Source organism: Peromyscus maniculatus, chromosome 14 (genome assembly GCF_049852395.1).
Source record: "Peromyscus maniculatus bairdii isolate BWxNUB_F1_BW_parent chromosome 14, HU_Pman_BW_mat_3.1, whole genome shotgun sequence".
In the NCBI taxonomy this organism is placed as follows: domain Eukaryota; kingdom Metazoa; phylum Chordata; class Mammalia; order Rodentia; family Cricetidae; genus Peromyscus; species Peromyscus maniculatus.
Genome location: NC_134865.1, coordinates 83,789,768 through 83,802,395, shown reverse-complemented (window position 1 = coordinate 83,802,395; position 12,628 = coordinate 83,789,768). Strand labels below are relative to the sequence as shown.

The following is a 12,628-nucleotide window of genomic DNA, read 5'->3' as shown; positions in this document are numbered from 1 at the left end:
GCTGGGCTTTCTTGTCTTCTAGCTCTCTCCCCTTCCAAAGGATTCCAGAAACAGCTCTCAGAGATGGCTGACAACCCAAGCAGGCCGGCTGGGAGCCCTGCAGCTCTCAGGGAAAGCAGCTGCCGTGAGGCCTAGCGAGCCGTCCTCATCACATCTCCATTCTTTTGCAGGCCTTGGGGACCCTGTGTCCTCTGGAGCTCCCAAGATGCTCTGCAATGTATTTCACATTATTTCTCACCACATCCCATTCCAAGTCCTCACTTCTTTTTAACAGATAATCACATATAAATGTGTGTGTGTGTGTGTGTGTGTGTGTGTGTGTGTGTATGCGTGTAATATGCATGTGAGTGTAAGTGCCCTGGAAGACCCTAAGTGCTGGTTTCACGACCAGTCAGCTACTAGATATGGATGCTGGAAATTAAACCCTGGACGATCTCATCAAGTGTAGTATGTGCTCCTACCGCTTGGCAACTGCTCCAGCTCCTAAGGTCCCACTTCTTGTTTGTTGACTGACTGCTGGAGTGTAAGCCGTAGGGAGACAGGGATGCTCAACCCTGTTGTCTTGTACAGCAGACAAGACAACAAACAGCCATGACTTAAGCTAGTTTAGATTTCATACCCCAGGTAACAACAGCCAATCAATCAACAACAACTCTAAATCAATGTAACAACTTTGCTGTGACATTAAAATGTCAAACTAAGTGTCAAGTTCATTACCCCCCTCTATATAACCATGTGGGTGTTGGGAAAAAGCTGTAGGTCTGATTCATGCGTGAATCACAGGCAGAGAGAGGAATATTGGGTACAGCATGGAAAAAACCCACTCAGTGATGGCAAGGGCCTGGTGTTTCCTCATGGGAGTACATGGTCCCCAAGGACTAAGCAGCTACCATCCCCTCCCAGGGACCAGGAGGGCTGGCAGAAAGGATGCTTCTCAGCTAAAATGCTGGGGTCTATGCAGAGTACTTAACACTATGCTTCCCACACGTCCTCTGCCTTTATTCAACCCGATGGTGGAGGCAAGCAGCATGCCTCAGGACTACCTTAGACTGAGGCTTCAACACAGCATTAGGAGACAGTGCAAGAGTTTACTGAGAAAAAGTGAATTTTTAATTATCTTGTGAATCTACTTAGAAAAACACACACAAGCAATGTTCACAACTATAAATTTAAACCTTTTGCACTAAAAAACAAAACAAAAACCAAAAAAACACAAAACAAACACAAAACCACAGGCATGAACTGTAAACCTGTATTAATTATCAACTAGTTTTAAGGTTAATTCTTAGCAGTAATTCAGTCTTTTCCTTCTTGGCAATTGTAATGTTTTAGCACCAAAGGATCTCCCACAGAGGTACTAGTAATGCTGGCTGCCAGTGTAAGGAGATGTTTGCAATGCAGTGCTTCCCACACACACCGTCACTCACACCACACACAGGAGTCACGTGCAGATGGTGCGGCACTCGACTCCCAGGGCAATGGACACAAGACAGAGGCACGGGTCACAGACTTTAATGTAGTGCATTCGTAGAAAAGGCCAGCCTCCGCTCCCAGGCGTGCTCCCGTCCTCAGACTTCATGTCATGATTTAGAAGATGCAGACGTTATTGCCTAAATATTACTCTATACATTTCCATCAGTGTTCTGGAAAACACCTTAAATTGCTACTTAATTTACACCATAATTACTGGGTTACAGCTTTAGCTCATTGGCAATTTTGGAAGCAATATTTTTGAAAGCTATGGATGTCCCTGATATCCGTTTAAACCGGACCCCATTCAGAGACAGTCTTGGCAGCTTACAGACTTCCATTTCCCACTGCACCAGGTTCTCCGCGTGCCCGTCGCCATGGACACAGAAGAGCAGGAAGCGCTCCCTCTGCTCATAGTCGCAGTTATTGGCGTCCAGCACTTTGCGGATCTCCCGCATCATATCACTGGGGTCCATGGAACTAGTGGTTTTCATGCTCCAGGTGAAGCGCAGTGAACGAGGTTTTGCCTCTTTGTTTTCATCCTTTTGTTCCGAAGATACATTGCGACTGAAATGCACAGGGGAAGGGTGATTTTTAATTGCACTGGAAAAAGACTCTTTTCCACCTTAGCTAACTGATTATCAACTCCTTCAGCATATAAGCAAACTGACCCCAAGTACCTCACACATATCGAGGGGTACACGCCTGTATCCCCAATCTCTAAACGTAAATACTGCACACAAGGGTCTGCCTGGCTGGAACTGTGCAGGAGCCCCCTGCTGCACAGGGTGAGTGCTGACAGTAACCTCCTGCTCGTTGTTCACCCACAGCTTGTTAGTGCAGTTAGGCTTGTCCCAGGCACACAAGCATCAGTGCTCCAAGGCTGACTCAGTATCCCCATAGTTTCCTATAGGTTCCTCAGCTAGTTGCCGAGTGCACAGCCAGGCCAGCCTTCTGTCCTCACCATCTCCCTTGTTGTTTCTCCATTTTGTTAAAATCCCAGTTTCATAGTGAAAATATCCAGGTCGTGCTCCTGTGGTACCAGCCACTCAGGAGGCTGACTGGAGCCCAGGAGCCCAGGAGCTTGAGGTGAGCCTGAGTAACAGGGAGGCCCACCTCACAACAGGCAAAACCAAACACTAAAATACCACAACTCAGATGATCTAATCTTAATGAAACAGACAGAAAAATGAAATGCTACAGCTCACTTGTCTGTGGAGAACTGAAATGACTGGTCTGTATGAGGTGAGCACTCAAAGCCAGGCCAAATAGCTACGTTAGACAGGCTGCAGGTTACAAAGGCAAGCACAAGCTTGGCAACACTTTTGGGATCAGGAAACCTGAGGTGAGGAGGCAGAGACAGCACAGACTGTGGGCAGTCTGTTGGTGTTGGAGAGTCACAGGAGGGAAGGGCGAGGCAGGGCAGAGCAGGACTGGCCACACACAACTAGTTAATTCAATGGAACCAGCAGTAGGGGGTTTGTGGGGTTTTGTTTGTGGGTGTGCTTCTTTTGTGAAGATGGGGTCTCACGGGGCTCAGACTGCCCTGACCTCCTGCTCTAATGTCCCAAGTACTAGGACCACAGGTGTGTGCTACCATGCTCGCACAGAGGCAGGAAAGTGCAGAATGCACTCAAGACACGCCCCAGGCATGGAGCCACCACACTGGGTCAGAGTGGCATAGACAAAACCACTGGTCCTTACAGAGCGCTTGCCCGGCAAACCTTGTCCTGCTCCATACCAGGAAGTAGGTTCCCTCATTACCTTCCTGTTGTGGAAGGGGCAATACATATGGAAAGGCAGAGCCTGCTCTAAGCTGGGACAGGCCTGGGAAGAGACTGCCTGGAGCTCCCTCCAAGTCTACCTGGAAAGGGCAGCTTACACAGTGCTCAGGGCCTCACAGGGACAGAGGGTCAAGCAGCAGGTGCCAATGAAGATTTCCCCTTGTAACAGTAGCATCATCAGAACTTGCACTGGAAAGCACAGTAGGAGGCCTACCACTACAGAGATGGAATCTGAGCCTACCTGTGATTCCATTTCATACAAGGAGAGCTACATCATTTTAAAAGAAAACACTGTCTCAGCCCTCCCAACCTTATTCAAGGCATCAAGACACAAATGTGAAGCCTGGCTGAGGGTGCTCAGGAAGGTTCTCACGGCACACCAGTGCCCTCTTGTGGCTGCTGGGATGCAAAGCAGTCTCCTAGGTCCAGCAAGTAGAGCCAGCAGCCTCAAGAACATTCTAGAACCAGAACCTTGACACAGCCCCAACCAGGCCCATTGTACTTAAACAAATAACCAGAAAACGGCATTGATCACCTCTGTCACAACAATGAGGTAGGTAAGTACTTAGAAAATATTTGAAGTAAAAAGCATTTCCCTCACCTTGAGCCCTCATATCTCCCGTTCCTCTCATATTCAGTTGGAAGTCTCAATGAACAGAACATAGAAGCAAAGCAAAGTGGGAAAGAGAAAAGAAATCTTACATACTGGTCCACAGCCACAGGTTCATCAACACAAACACTGTACAATGAATTAAGCCTAGGCATGGCAGTTACCACTGAACTGATTCAAACTCCTCCATCTGACCGTGGATGACGTAGTCTCCAGAGGACAAAGCTTGTAAAGGGCAAGCTGTGCGTCCACATCAGTTTTCTTCCTGCTGTGCCCATTCGTGGATTTGACTAGAGCTGTTCTGTTCTGTGTTCTATTACCAAGCCACACAGTACAGTTTCCATTTAAAAAGAAATGAGGTTATCAGTAGACCTCTATACTCAAATATAACAAATCTGTCCTGAAAATTTGCTATTTTGGAAGATCACCATCCTCATGTAGTGGCACTGGCAACAAAAAGGAAGCCGACTTCTCCACTCTTTAAGAGATCATGCTTCATAAATACCAAAGTGCAGCCTGGCCTTCCTGGGAGGCAGGGGCAGGCAGGAACTTAAAACAACAACAACAGGGTCTCTCTATGGAGCCCTGGCTGTCCCAGAATCCAGTATGTAGACCAGACTGGCCTTGGAGCTCAGAGGACTGCCTGCCTCTGCCTCCTGGTGATGTTAAGGCATGCACCACCTTGGCTAGGCAGCAACCTTAATAGCAGTGTTTCTGCCTTGTACGTGCACATTCCGAGGACATCAATATTTTTGATTTATCAACACCAAAAATATTAACCCAACTGGAACCCCACTTACCATCATGCTCTAGTAAACAATGACACATACTTTCTTCACTGGGACGTGGCTTTTAGACAGAATACTATTTGCTCCTCAATTCTCCAAAACCATAAGACATTTCTGCTGTGAAGTTGCTCACATCTCAGTGTCTACTCACATCTGAGTTTCTAAACGAGCCAAACCAAATGAGACCGGAGGATTGTTTTGGATTGTCTCCAACCCCAGCGTTATCAGCCACCTTGTCATTTGCCAGCTTTTGCCAGCTCAATTTCGGTAAAGCAAAAGTGATGACTAACACAATCACCACTTACCTTCGGTATGCTTCAGGCTACATACACCATTAACTGTACACTTGATTACTGCACATCCCATTCTTTAAACAGGAGCATGCTAAGTGCTATTAGTACCAAGACAGAATTATCTGGATGCTAAATCATTCTACTGAAGAAAGAGTGCACAGGGCATGCACAGGCCTTCTGCTGAGTGGGTGCTCTAGTTCCTTTAATATGCCAAACAGAGTTAATCTATTTCTTTCCAGTTTCCTTTCAAAGATATGAGAATTTAGTTCTTAGCAGAAAGTTTAGTTTTAAAGAAAAGAAAACAACAACAACAACAACAACAAAACAGGACCAAAAAGCCAAACCTGATGTTAATTGCAGGAGCCATTTGGGGAGGGTGGGGTGAGGACTGAAAAGTAAGTGTACATATATAAATCCTACCTTTTGATAAACCTGAATGACATGTTTCTAAAAGAAATTAAGCCAAAAAAAAAATTAACAAAAAAGACTTGTACAAATTAAACAGAAAATCTAATTAATTAGAGAAAGAATAGGAAAACAAAAAACAAAAAACAAACCAAACACCACGGCTCCTCTTCTGGCTAATAATCAATAAAAGCAACATTTGTTGAAAAAGTAAAATTATTATAAACACTTAAATTTTGAGTATGTGGTCTTTTAATTTCAAACATAAAAACATGTTTATCCATAATAATTAAATTCATTTAAAAAGTTCTTAAGATAAAATTCAGTCTTTAAAAAATTATCATGATCATTATGATGTTATTATTAATACAAGCCCTTGCTGTATCTATCAAAGGCTGGTCTTGCATTTGCAGCCTGCTTCAACCTGAGTGCTGAGATTACAGACCTGCCACCATACTGCAAATTCAATATCTTAAAGAAATAACATGTACTTTGTTGTACTTGTAATAAATATCATTTCTCAGACTCCTATAGACTATCTTATGAGCAGAACTTTCTTGACTTCTGCTACATAAATACAAAAGACCTAATTGTAAGCCATTTAGACATGAAGAAGATCGCCACTGAGCTATGTGTGACGGCATAATCCTACAGTCTAGCATGGGAAGACAGAGGCAGGGAGTGCAGCAAATCTGAGGCCAGGCAGGTCTATAAAATCAGTGCCAGAGCCAGTGCTATATAGCAAGATCCTGTATTAAAGGGGGTGGGGCTGGTAATGATGCTTGGTAATGGTAAAGTGTTTGCCCAGCATGCATGACAGGGCATATCCTTAATCCCAACAGTCTGGAGGTCCTGGAGACAGGAGGATCAGAAGTTCAAGGTCATCCTTGGCTACCTAGTGAGTTTAAAACCAGTCTGGGCTCCATGAAACCCTGTCTCAAAAACAAAACCAAACCAAAACAATAGTAACAAATTTAGGAAGACACATGGGCTGTGCGGAACAGTCTGACAAGATCTTCCACACAGTAAGCACTTCTGGGCAAGTGTAGGCAAGAAAAGCCCATTGCATAATGGATACCGCAGACACACATAAGCACCAAATAGCATTTTTGGATTTTTCCTCTCTAATTTGGGATTAACTTTGTATTGCTTTTAGGAAAGTCCAAACTCTTGACCTTGTCCATGCCACTGTCATCTGTAACTGTGTTGGGCTCCATTCACAGCTATCCCATAGTGCACGCAGCCTGTGAACCACAGCTGGACACTTGCTTAGACGAACTGGATAGTGTCTAACTATTAGAGACAACTGCTATCCACATCACACAGAGCAAACAATGGTACACAGCAGGATAAATACTGTATGGAAGATTGGGCATGTAAAATATTTTAATTAGATACAACCTATAGATATATGTTTGAAATACTATTTCAAAATGATTATTAATTTTTACCTTCCTCTCCCAGTACTGGGGCCTTGAGAGTTATATCACTAAACTACATGCCTACTCAAGGCCTTTTTAAAAATCTCTCTCTCTCTCTCTCTCTCTCTCTCTCTCTCTCTCTCTCTCTCTCTCTCTCTCTCTTTCTCTTTCCTGTCTGTCTGTCTATCTGCCTATGTTTTGCCTGCATGTATGTGTGATAGTGTTGGATCCCTTGAACTGGAGTTACAGAGAGCTGTGAGTGGCCATGAGGGTGCTGGGAATTGAACCTGGGTCCTCTGGAAGAGCAGCCAGTGCTCTTAACCACTGAGTCTTCTCTCCAGCTCAACAACAAGGTCTTTTAAACATTATTTATATATTGTAGGTGTATGCGTGTTGGCCTGCACTATGTAACTGTACCACATGTACATAGGCCCAAGGAGGCCAGAAGGAGATGGGTCCTGTAGAATCGGAGCAGTAGATAGTCATCAGCAGATGTGTGGGTGCTGGGAATGGAACACAGGTTTTCTAAAAGAGCAGTAAATGCTCAACCATTGAGCTGTCTCTCCAGCCCCTCACAAAGAAAGTTACTGTTAAATAATACATACATACTTTTCTTAATTTTGGGCTGGAGTTTATACTGCCTGTAGTGTTGAGCAGATTTACTTGTTTTACTTATTTATTCATTGATTTAGTTACTCACTCATTCATTCATTCATTCATTCATTCATTCATTCATTCATTCATTCATTCATTCATTCATTCATTCATTCATGTTTGGTGCCTGTCCTGGATCTCGCTCTGTAGACCAGGCTGGCCTCGAACTGACAGAAATCCACCTGGCTCTGCCTTCCGAGTGCTGGGATTAAAGGCGTGCACCAACACCGCCTGGCTATTTGTTTATTTTTAAGTGCTTGCGTGCGTGCGTGCGTGCGTGCATGCGTGCGTGCATGCATGTGTGCACACGCGCACGCAGGCAAATACTATTTGCCATCAGATCCTTCTGAAGCTCTAGTTGTTGTGACACACATAAAGTGGGCACTAGGAATCACACTCCTGTTGTTTACAAGATCACTATGGTACTCTTAACCACTGAGCCATCTCTAGGGTTGGGAATTCTGCTTGTGGAGTTCCTAAAGCTCTCCAAATCTGCAGGCTGGATGGTCATACTTAAGCCACCTTGACTTCTCCCTCATGGTATCAAAGTGTCAACATCATGGCCTTTCAGGCATTACAATTTTAGCCTGAGAATTATTGTCCAGAGGAAGATAAAGAATTAACTGTAGTGAAGGATTTTTTTTTTAAAAGATTTATTTATGTATATGAGTGCTCTGTCTGAATGTTACTTACACTTGTATGCCAGAAGAGCCAGCATGTGCTCGCTGGAAATTGAACTCAGGACCTCTGGAAGAGCAATCAGTGCTCTTGGCTCAAAATCTAGCCCCTATATTTTAGTTATTATTATTATTATTGGCTTTTTTTGTTCTCACTTTTCAGACAGGGTTTTGAAACCCTGTGAAGCTCTGGCTGTCAAGGAATTCACTCCATAAACCAGATTGCAGAATGGTCTTGGGATCAGAGATCTGCCTGTCTCTGCCTCCTGAGTGCAGGGATTTAAGAAAAAGAAAAAAAAAAATCCCAGTACTTGGAGGCAGAGGCAAGCAGTTCTCTATGAGTTCGAGGGCCAGCCTGGGCTACAGAGCAAGTTCTAGGACAGCCAGGCTATATAGAGAAACCCTGCCTAAACAAACAAACAAACAAACAAACAATCCTGCCTCAAATAAAAAGTAAAAAATAAAAAGCCAGGAGTGGGGTTATTGGTGAGAATGCCTGGTGGTCAGAACACTAATGCTCTTGCAGAGGACGTAGTTTGACTCCTGGTACCCACAAGGAAGCTCACAACTATCTGCATCAGGTTTCAGGAGGTTCGATGCCTTCTTTCTGACTTCTATGGGTATCAGACAGACAGAGATACATGCAGGCAGAACATTCATACACATAAAATAAAATTTAGGGGCTGGAGAGATGGCTGAGTAGTTAAGAATACTGTCTGTTCTTCCAGAGGTCCTGAGTTCACTTCCCAGCACCCATATGGTGGCTCACAACCGTCTATAATGGGATCTGATGACCTCTTCTGGCAGGCAGGGGGTACATGCAAATAATAATAATAAATTTTTTTTTTAAATCTTAAAAAAAAACCCAAACTATTAGATGTATCTATAAATTATTAAAAGGATGATGTATATTGTATTTAAACAAGAAACCTTAATGTAATTTCTGTTCAACACTGTATGACATGAACTAAGTATAATTAGAAAATGAACCTGGGGAGCAGCACAGGCTCCAGAGCCAGGCAGATTCGGCTCAGACACGTTTCTGGTGTAGGATATAAAATTGTGCCTGATCTTTCTGAACCTCATCTTCATTCTTCTACAGAATGGGGAACATGTCCATGTATAGAACGGACCATGGGGCTGAAATAGAAGGTGGAGAGAAGACTAGGGAACAGACTATTCACATAGCTATGCACTCACTGTACATGTAGAAATATGTGTGGATTACTTATAGGTACCACTCATAAAATGTGTATGATACAGATGCTCATATATTATACAAATATGTATGTATGTAGAAAATAATTATATAGGGGGGGCTGGAGAGACGGCTTGGTGGTGAAAAGCACTGCTGCTCTTCCAGAGGATCCAGATTCAATTCCCAGCACCCACAGAGCAGCTCACACCTGTCTGTAACTCCTGTTCCAGGGATCCGACACCCTCACACAAACATACATGCAGGCAAAACACCAATGCACATAAAATACAAGTGAATAAATTATTAAAAACTATATAGTCAGATGTGACCTTGAATACTTTATTCCTTCTAGTACTCGGGAGGCAAAGGCAGATGCAGGTGGATCTCTGTTAGTTCGAGGCCAGACTGGTTTGCATAGCCAATTCCAGGTCAGGGATACACAGAGATACTGTCTCAAACACCAAACTGAGAGCCATAGATCGCTCAGTGGTGAAGAGCACTTGCTCTAGCAGAGGACCTGGGTTTGGTTCCCAGAACCCACATAATGGCTCACAACTGTCCAGAACTCCAGTTCCCAGGAATTTGACATCCTCTTCTGTCCTCCTCGGGCAGCAGGCATGCATGTGGTGGTGCACAGACACACATTTGAGCAAAACACTCGTACCCATAAAACAAAATAAATAAATCTACAAGAACAATACAAAATCTAAAACAACCAAAAAACCCAAACCAAACAAATTGCATATGCAAATATCTACCTGGTTAACTTACCACAAAATAAGCCTTCAAATGACAGTTAACTTTTTCCTTTAAAAATGTTTATGGTCTGTGTCTGACATCCATACAAATGATGTGCCTGTTAGGCTTGTGTGACAAGTGCCGTCTCAACAATCCAGTTTTTGCTGCCCCACCCCCAATCTATGCTATTTTGTTTTTCATTTCTTTGGTTTTTCAGGACAGGGCTTCTCTGTGTATGTAGCCCTAGCTGTCCCAGAACTTGCTCTATAGACCAGGCTGGCCTCCAATTCAGAGATCTGCCTGCCTCTGCCTCCCGAGTGCTGGGATTAAACTAAAAGAGCAGCAAATGCTCTTAAAACCGGGTTTTTACTGAACCTAGAAAAAGTGCAGTGGAAAGTAAGCCTCAGTGATTGTCTTGTCTCTGGCCACCACAGCAATGGTCACAGGTATGAGCAGCAGGTCTGTGGCGTTTTATGTAGGTGCTGGTCCTCACTGTTTGTCTAGGAAGCACTCTTTTTTTTTTTTTTTGGTTTTGGTTTTTCGAGACAGGGTTTCTCTGTGTAGCTTTGTGCCTTTCTTGGAACTCGCTTTGGAGACCAGGCTGGCCTCGAACTCACAGAGATCCGCCTGCCTCTGCCTCCCAAGTGCTGGGATTAAAGGCGTGCGCCACCACTGCCCGGCTAGGAAGCACTCTTACTGGGCCACCTCTACAGCCCCCACCTACACGATGTGATTTTCAGTCAATGACAGTCTTATACAAACAGAGCACACAAAGGAGACAACTGAACAGAAGGACTTTGATGAGCTCCAGAGTCAATTACAGGGCTGGTGAGGTAGCTCAGTGGGTCAGTTACTTGGTATCAAGGCAGACATGGAAGAGACAGATGGCTTCATGTTCAGACACAATCACAGTGCAAGTGTTTTTCTTCGTGTCTGCTAAGCTGAAATAGATATGCCATGTGGACAGATGTGTGAACAATACAAACAATAATTAAAGAATGATACTTCTACCCAAGCGCTAGACAACTTTTGGTATTGTGAAAAGATGCTGAGTTCTGTAACTCTACTTTAAAGCTTTCAAATCTGAAGTTGGACACACATGAGCTAAGGGGAAGAATGAAAAAGGATTCAGGCAGCAGCTTCACCAATTAGGAAAGACATTTACTTTTTCTCTTTGTATTTGCTTCAACAGAACCAGCAGCACATGACACTTACCTCCTTGTGAGTTTTGAAGTTAATTTACTAAAAAGATTAGTGGAACCTCGGCTTCGAGTCTGGGACAGTGGTGTGGCTTCGTGGGACAAGCTGGGTGAGGCAGGTGGGCCATTATACGTTGCGGTTCTCCGCTCCCGAGGCTGGCCGTGGAAAGTGCTACGGCTGGCCGTGCCTCTTGGGAAGCGAATGCGGTCTGGAGTGGTCGCACTGCTAATACTGTGGGTAGAAGCGACTGGAGTTCTCTGATCTGGAATAGTGCTAGGAAAGCAGAAAAAGAGACATCTTTGTTCCCGAAATCATAACAAATGAAAATTTATAAGCACAATATTCCTTACATACAGTGAAGTAAATCAGCCACTGTGAATCAAGATCCAAAGGATACTTTAAAACAGGACTTAGGGGCAAAAGGTAAGCTCAGTGGGAAGGCTATCAAAGGAACAGGACAAGAGACAAAGCTCAAAAGGTTTAGGAACACCATATATGTACATTTCAAGGACAAGATTAACGTAGGGTAGAGAATGGCTAACTCACATTTTCCCCCTCTACTTCCCTTTCAAGCTGCTTACACACAGAGAACTGTGCCGAAAGGAAAGAAAGTCTTGCATGTGAAAAGGAACAGGCAACCAAAAAGTTTCTAGAAGCACACAGATGGCATAAATGTAAAATCCCACATGCTGAAAGCAAGTTGGGGTGGGGATTTCTTATACCCTGTAGTATGTATGCCAAGGCATGAAGACAGGCATATATACATACAGACACAGATAACATGGACACAGTGAGACAGGATGTACTTCACTAAAACTATATGGAGGAAGAACATCTTGTGGACAACTGTAACAAAATCTTGAACCATAAAATCCACAGCACAAAATTAAGCAGCAGTGGGTACACATTAGCTTCACAAGGAATGTGCATTTTTCTTACATAGCCTTGAAGTTATCTCCTTCACTGTCTATTGGAGGTAACATCATCTTGGGGTGCCCAGAGGCTGACATGGACATCGACTTCTGATGTCTCAGCCGACAGGTAGATGTGGCACAGAGTGAGGCAGGGCTAGCTGCGTAAGCGAACACTTCTGTCAGGCTGGGAGAGGGTTTGGGTTCAGGCAGAGGCAGAAACAACAGTGTGATGGAACAGTGACCAAGAGCAGCCTGCTGTCTAATGCACACACCTTCTCCCCAGACCCCTGCAGACCTCCAGAGATTAAGAATCTCTTTACCTTGTTTGGGGATTTGGGCCAATTGCTGGCCCTTAACTGCTTTTACAAACAGCAGGTTGTTTTTTTTTTTTTTTCCCTTTTTTACCCCCGAGACAGGGTTTCTCTGTGTAACAGTCCTGGCTGTCCTGGCTCTCACTTTTCTTTTTCTTTTTTCTT

The 12,628-nt window shown here is 44.1% G+C and overlaps 1 protein-coding gene across 33 annotated transcripts in view; it reads right to left on the bottom strand.

Moving 5' to 3' along the window:
• Positions 1-1,496: 1,496 nt before the first annotated feature.
• Mark3 (microtubule affinity regulating kinase 3) overlaps positions 1,497-12,628 on the bottom strand; it is a 92,949-nt gene continuing 81,817 nt past the window's right edge. For 9 of the 33 annotated variants that reach the window (XM_076551440.1, XM_076551444.1, XM_016006457.3 and 6 more), the window contains 3 exons: positions 11,254-11,511; positions 3,856-3,900; positions 1,497-2,037 (listed from right to left, as the gene is read on the bottom strand). In XM_076551440.1, the coding sequence (XP_076407555.1) occupies positions 1,692-2,037; positions 3,856-3,900; positions 11,254-11,511 (649 nt within the window). In that variant the 3' untranslated portion in view covers positions 1,497-1,691. Of the gene's footprint in view, positions 2,038-3,855; positions 3,901-5,365; positions 5,393-11,253; positions 11,512-12,177; positions 12,337-12,628 lie in introns of all 33 variants that reach the window. The other 24 variants (XM_076551455.1, XM_076551436.1, XM_016006451.3 and 21 more) reach the window with 7 other exon arrangements.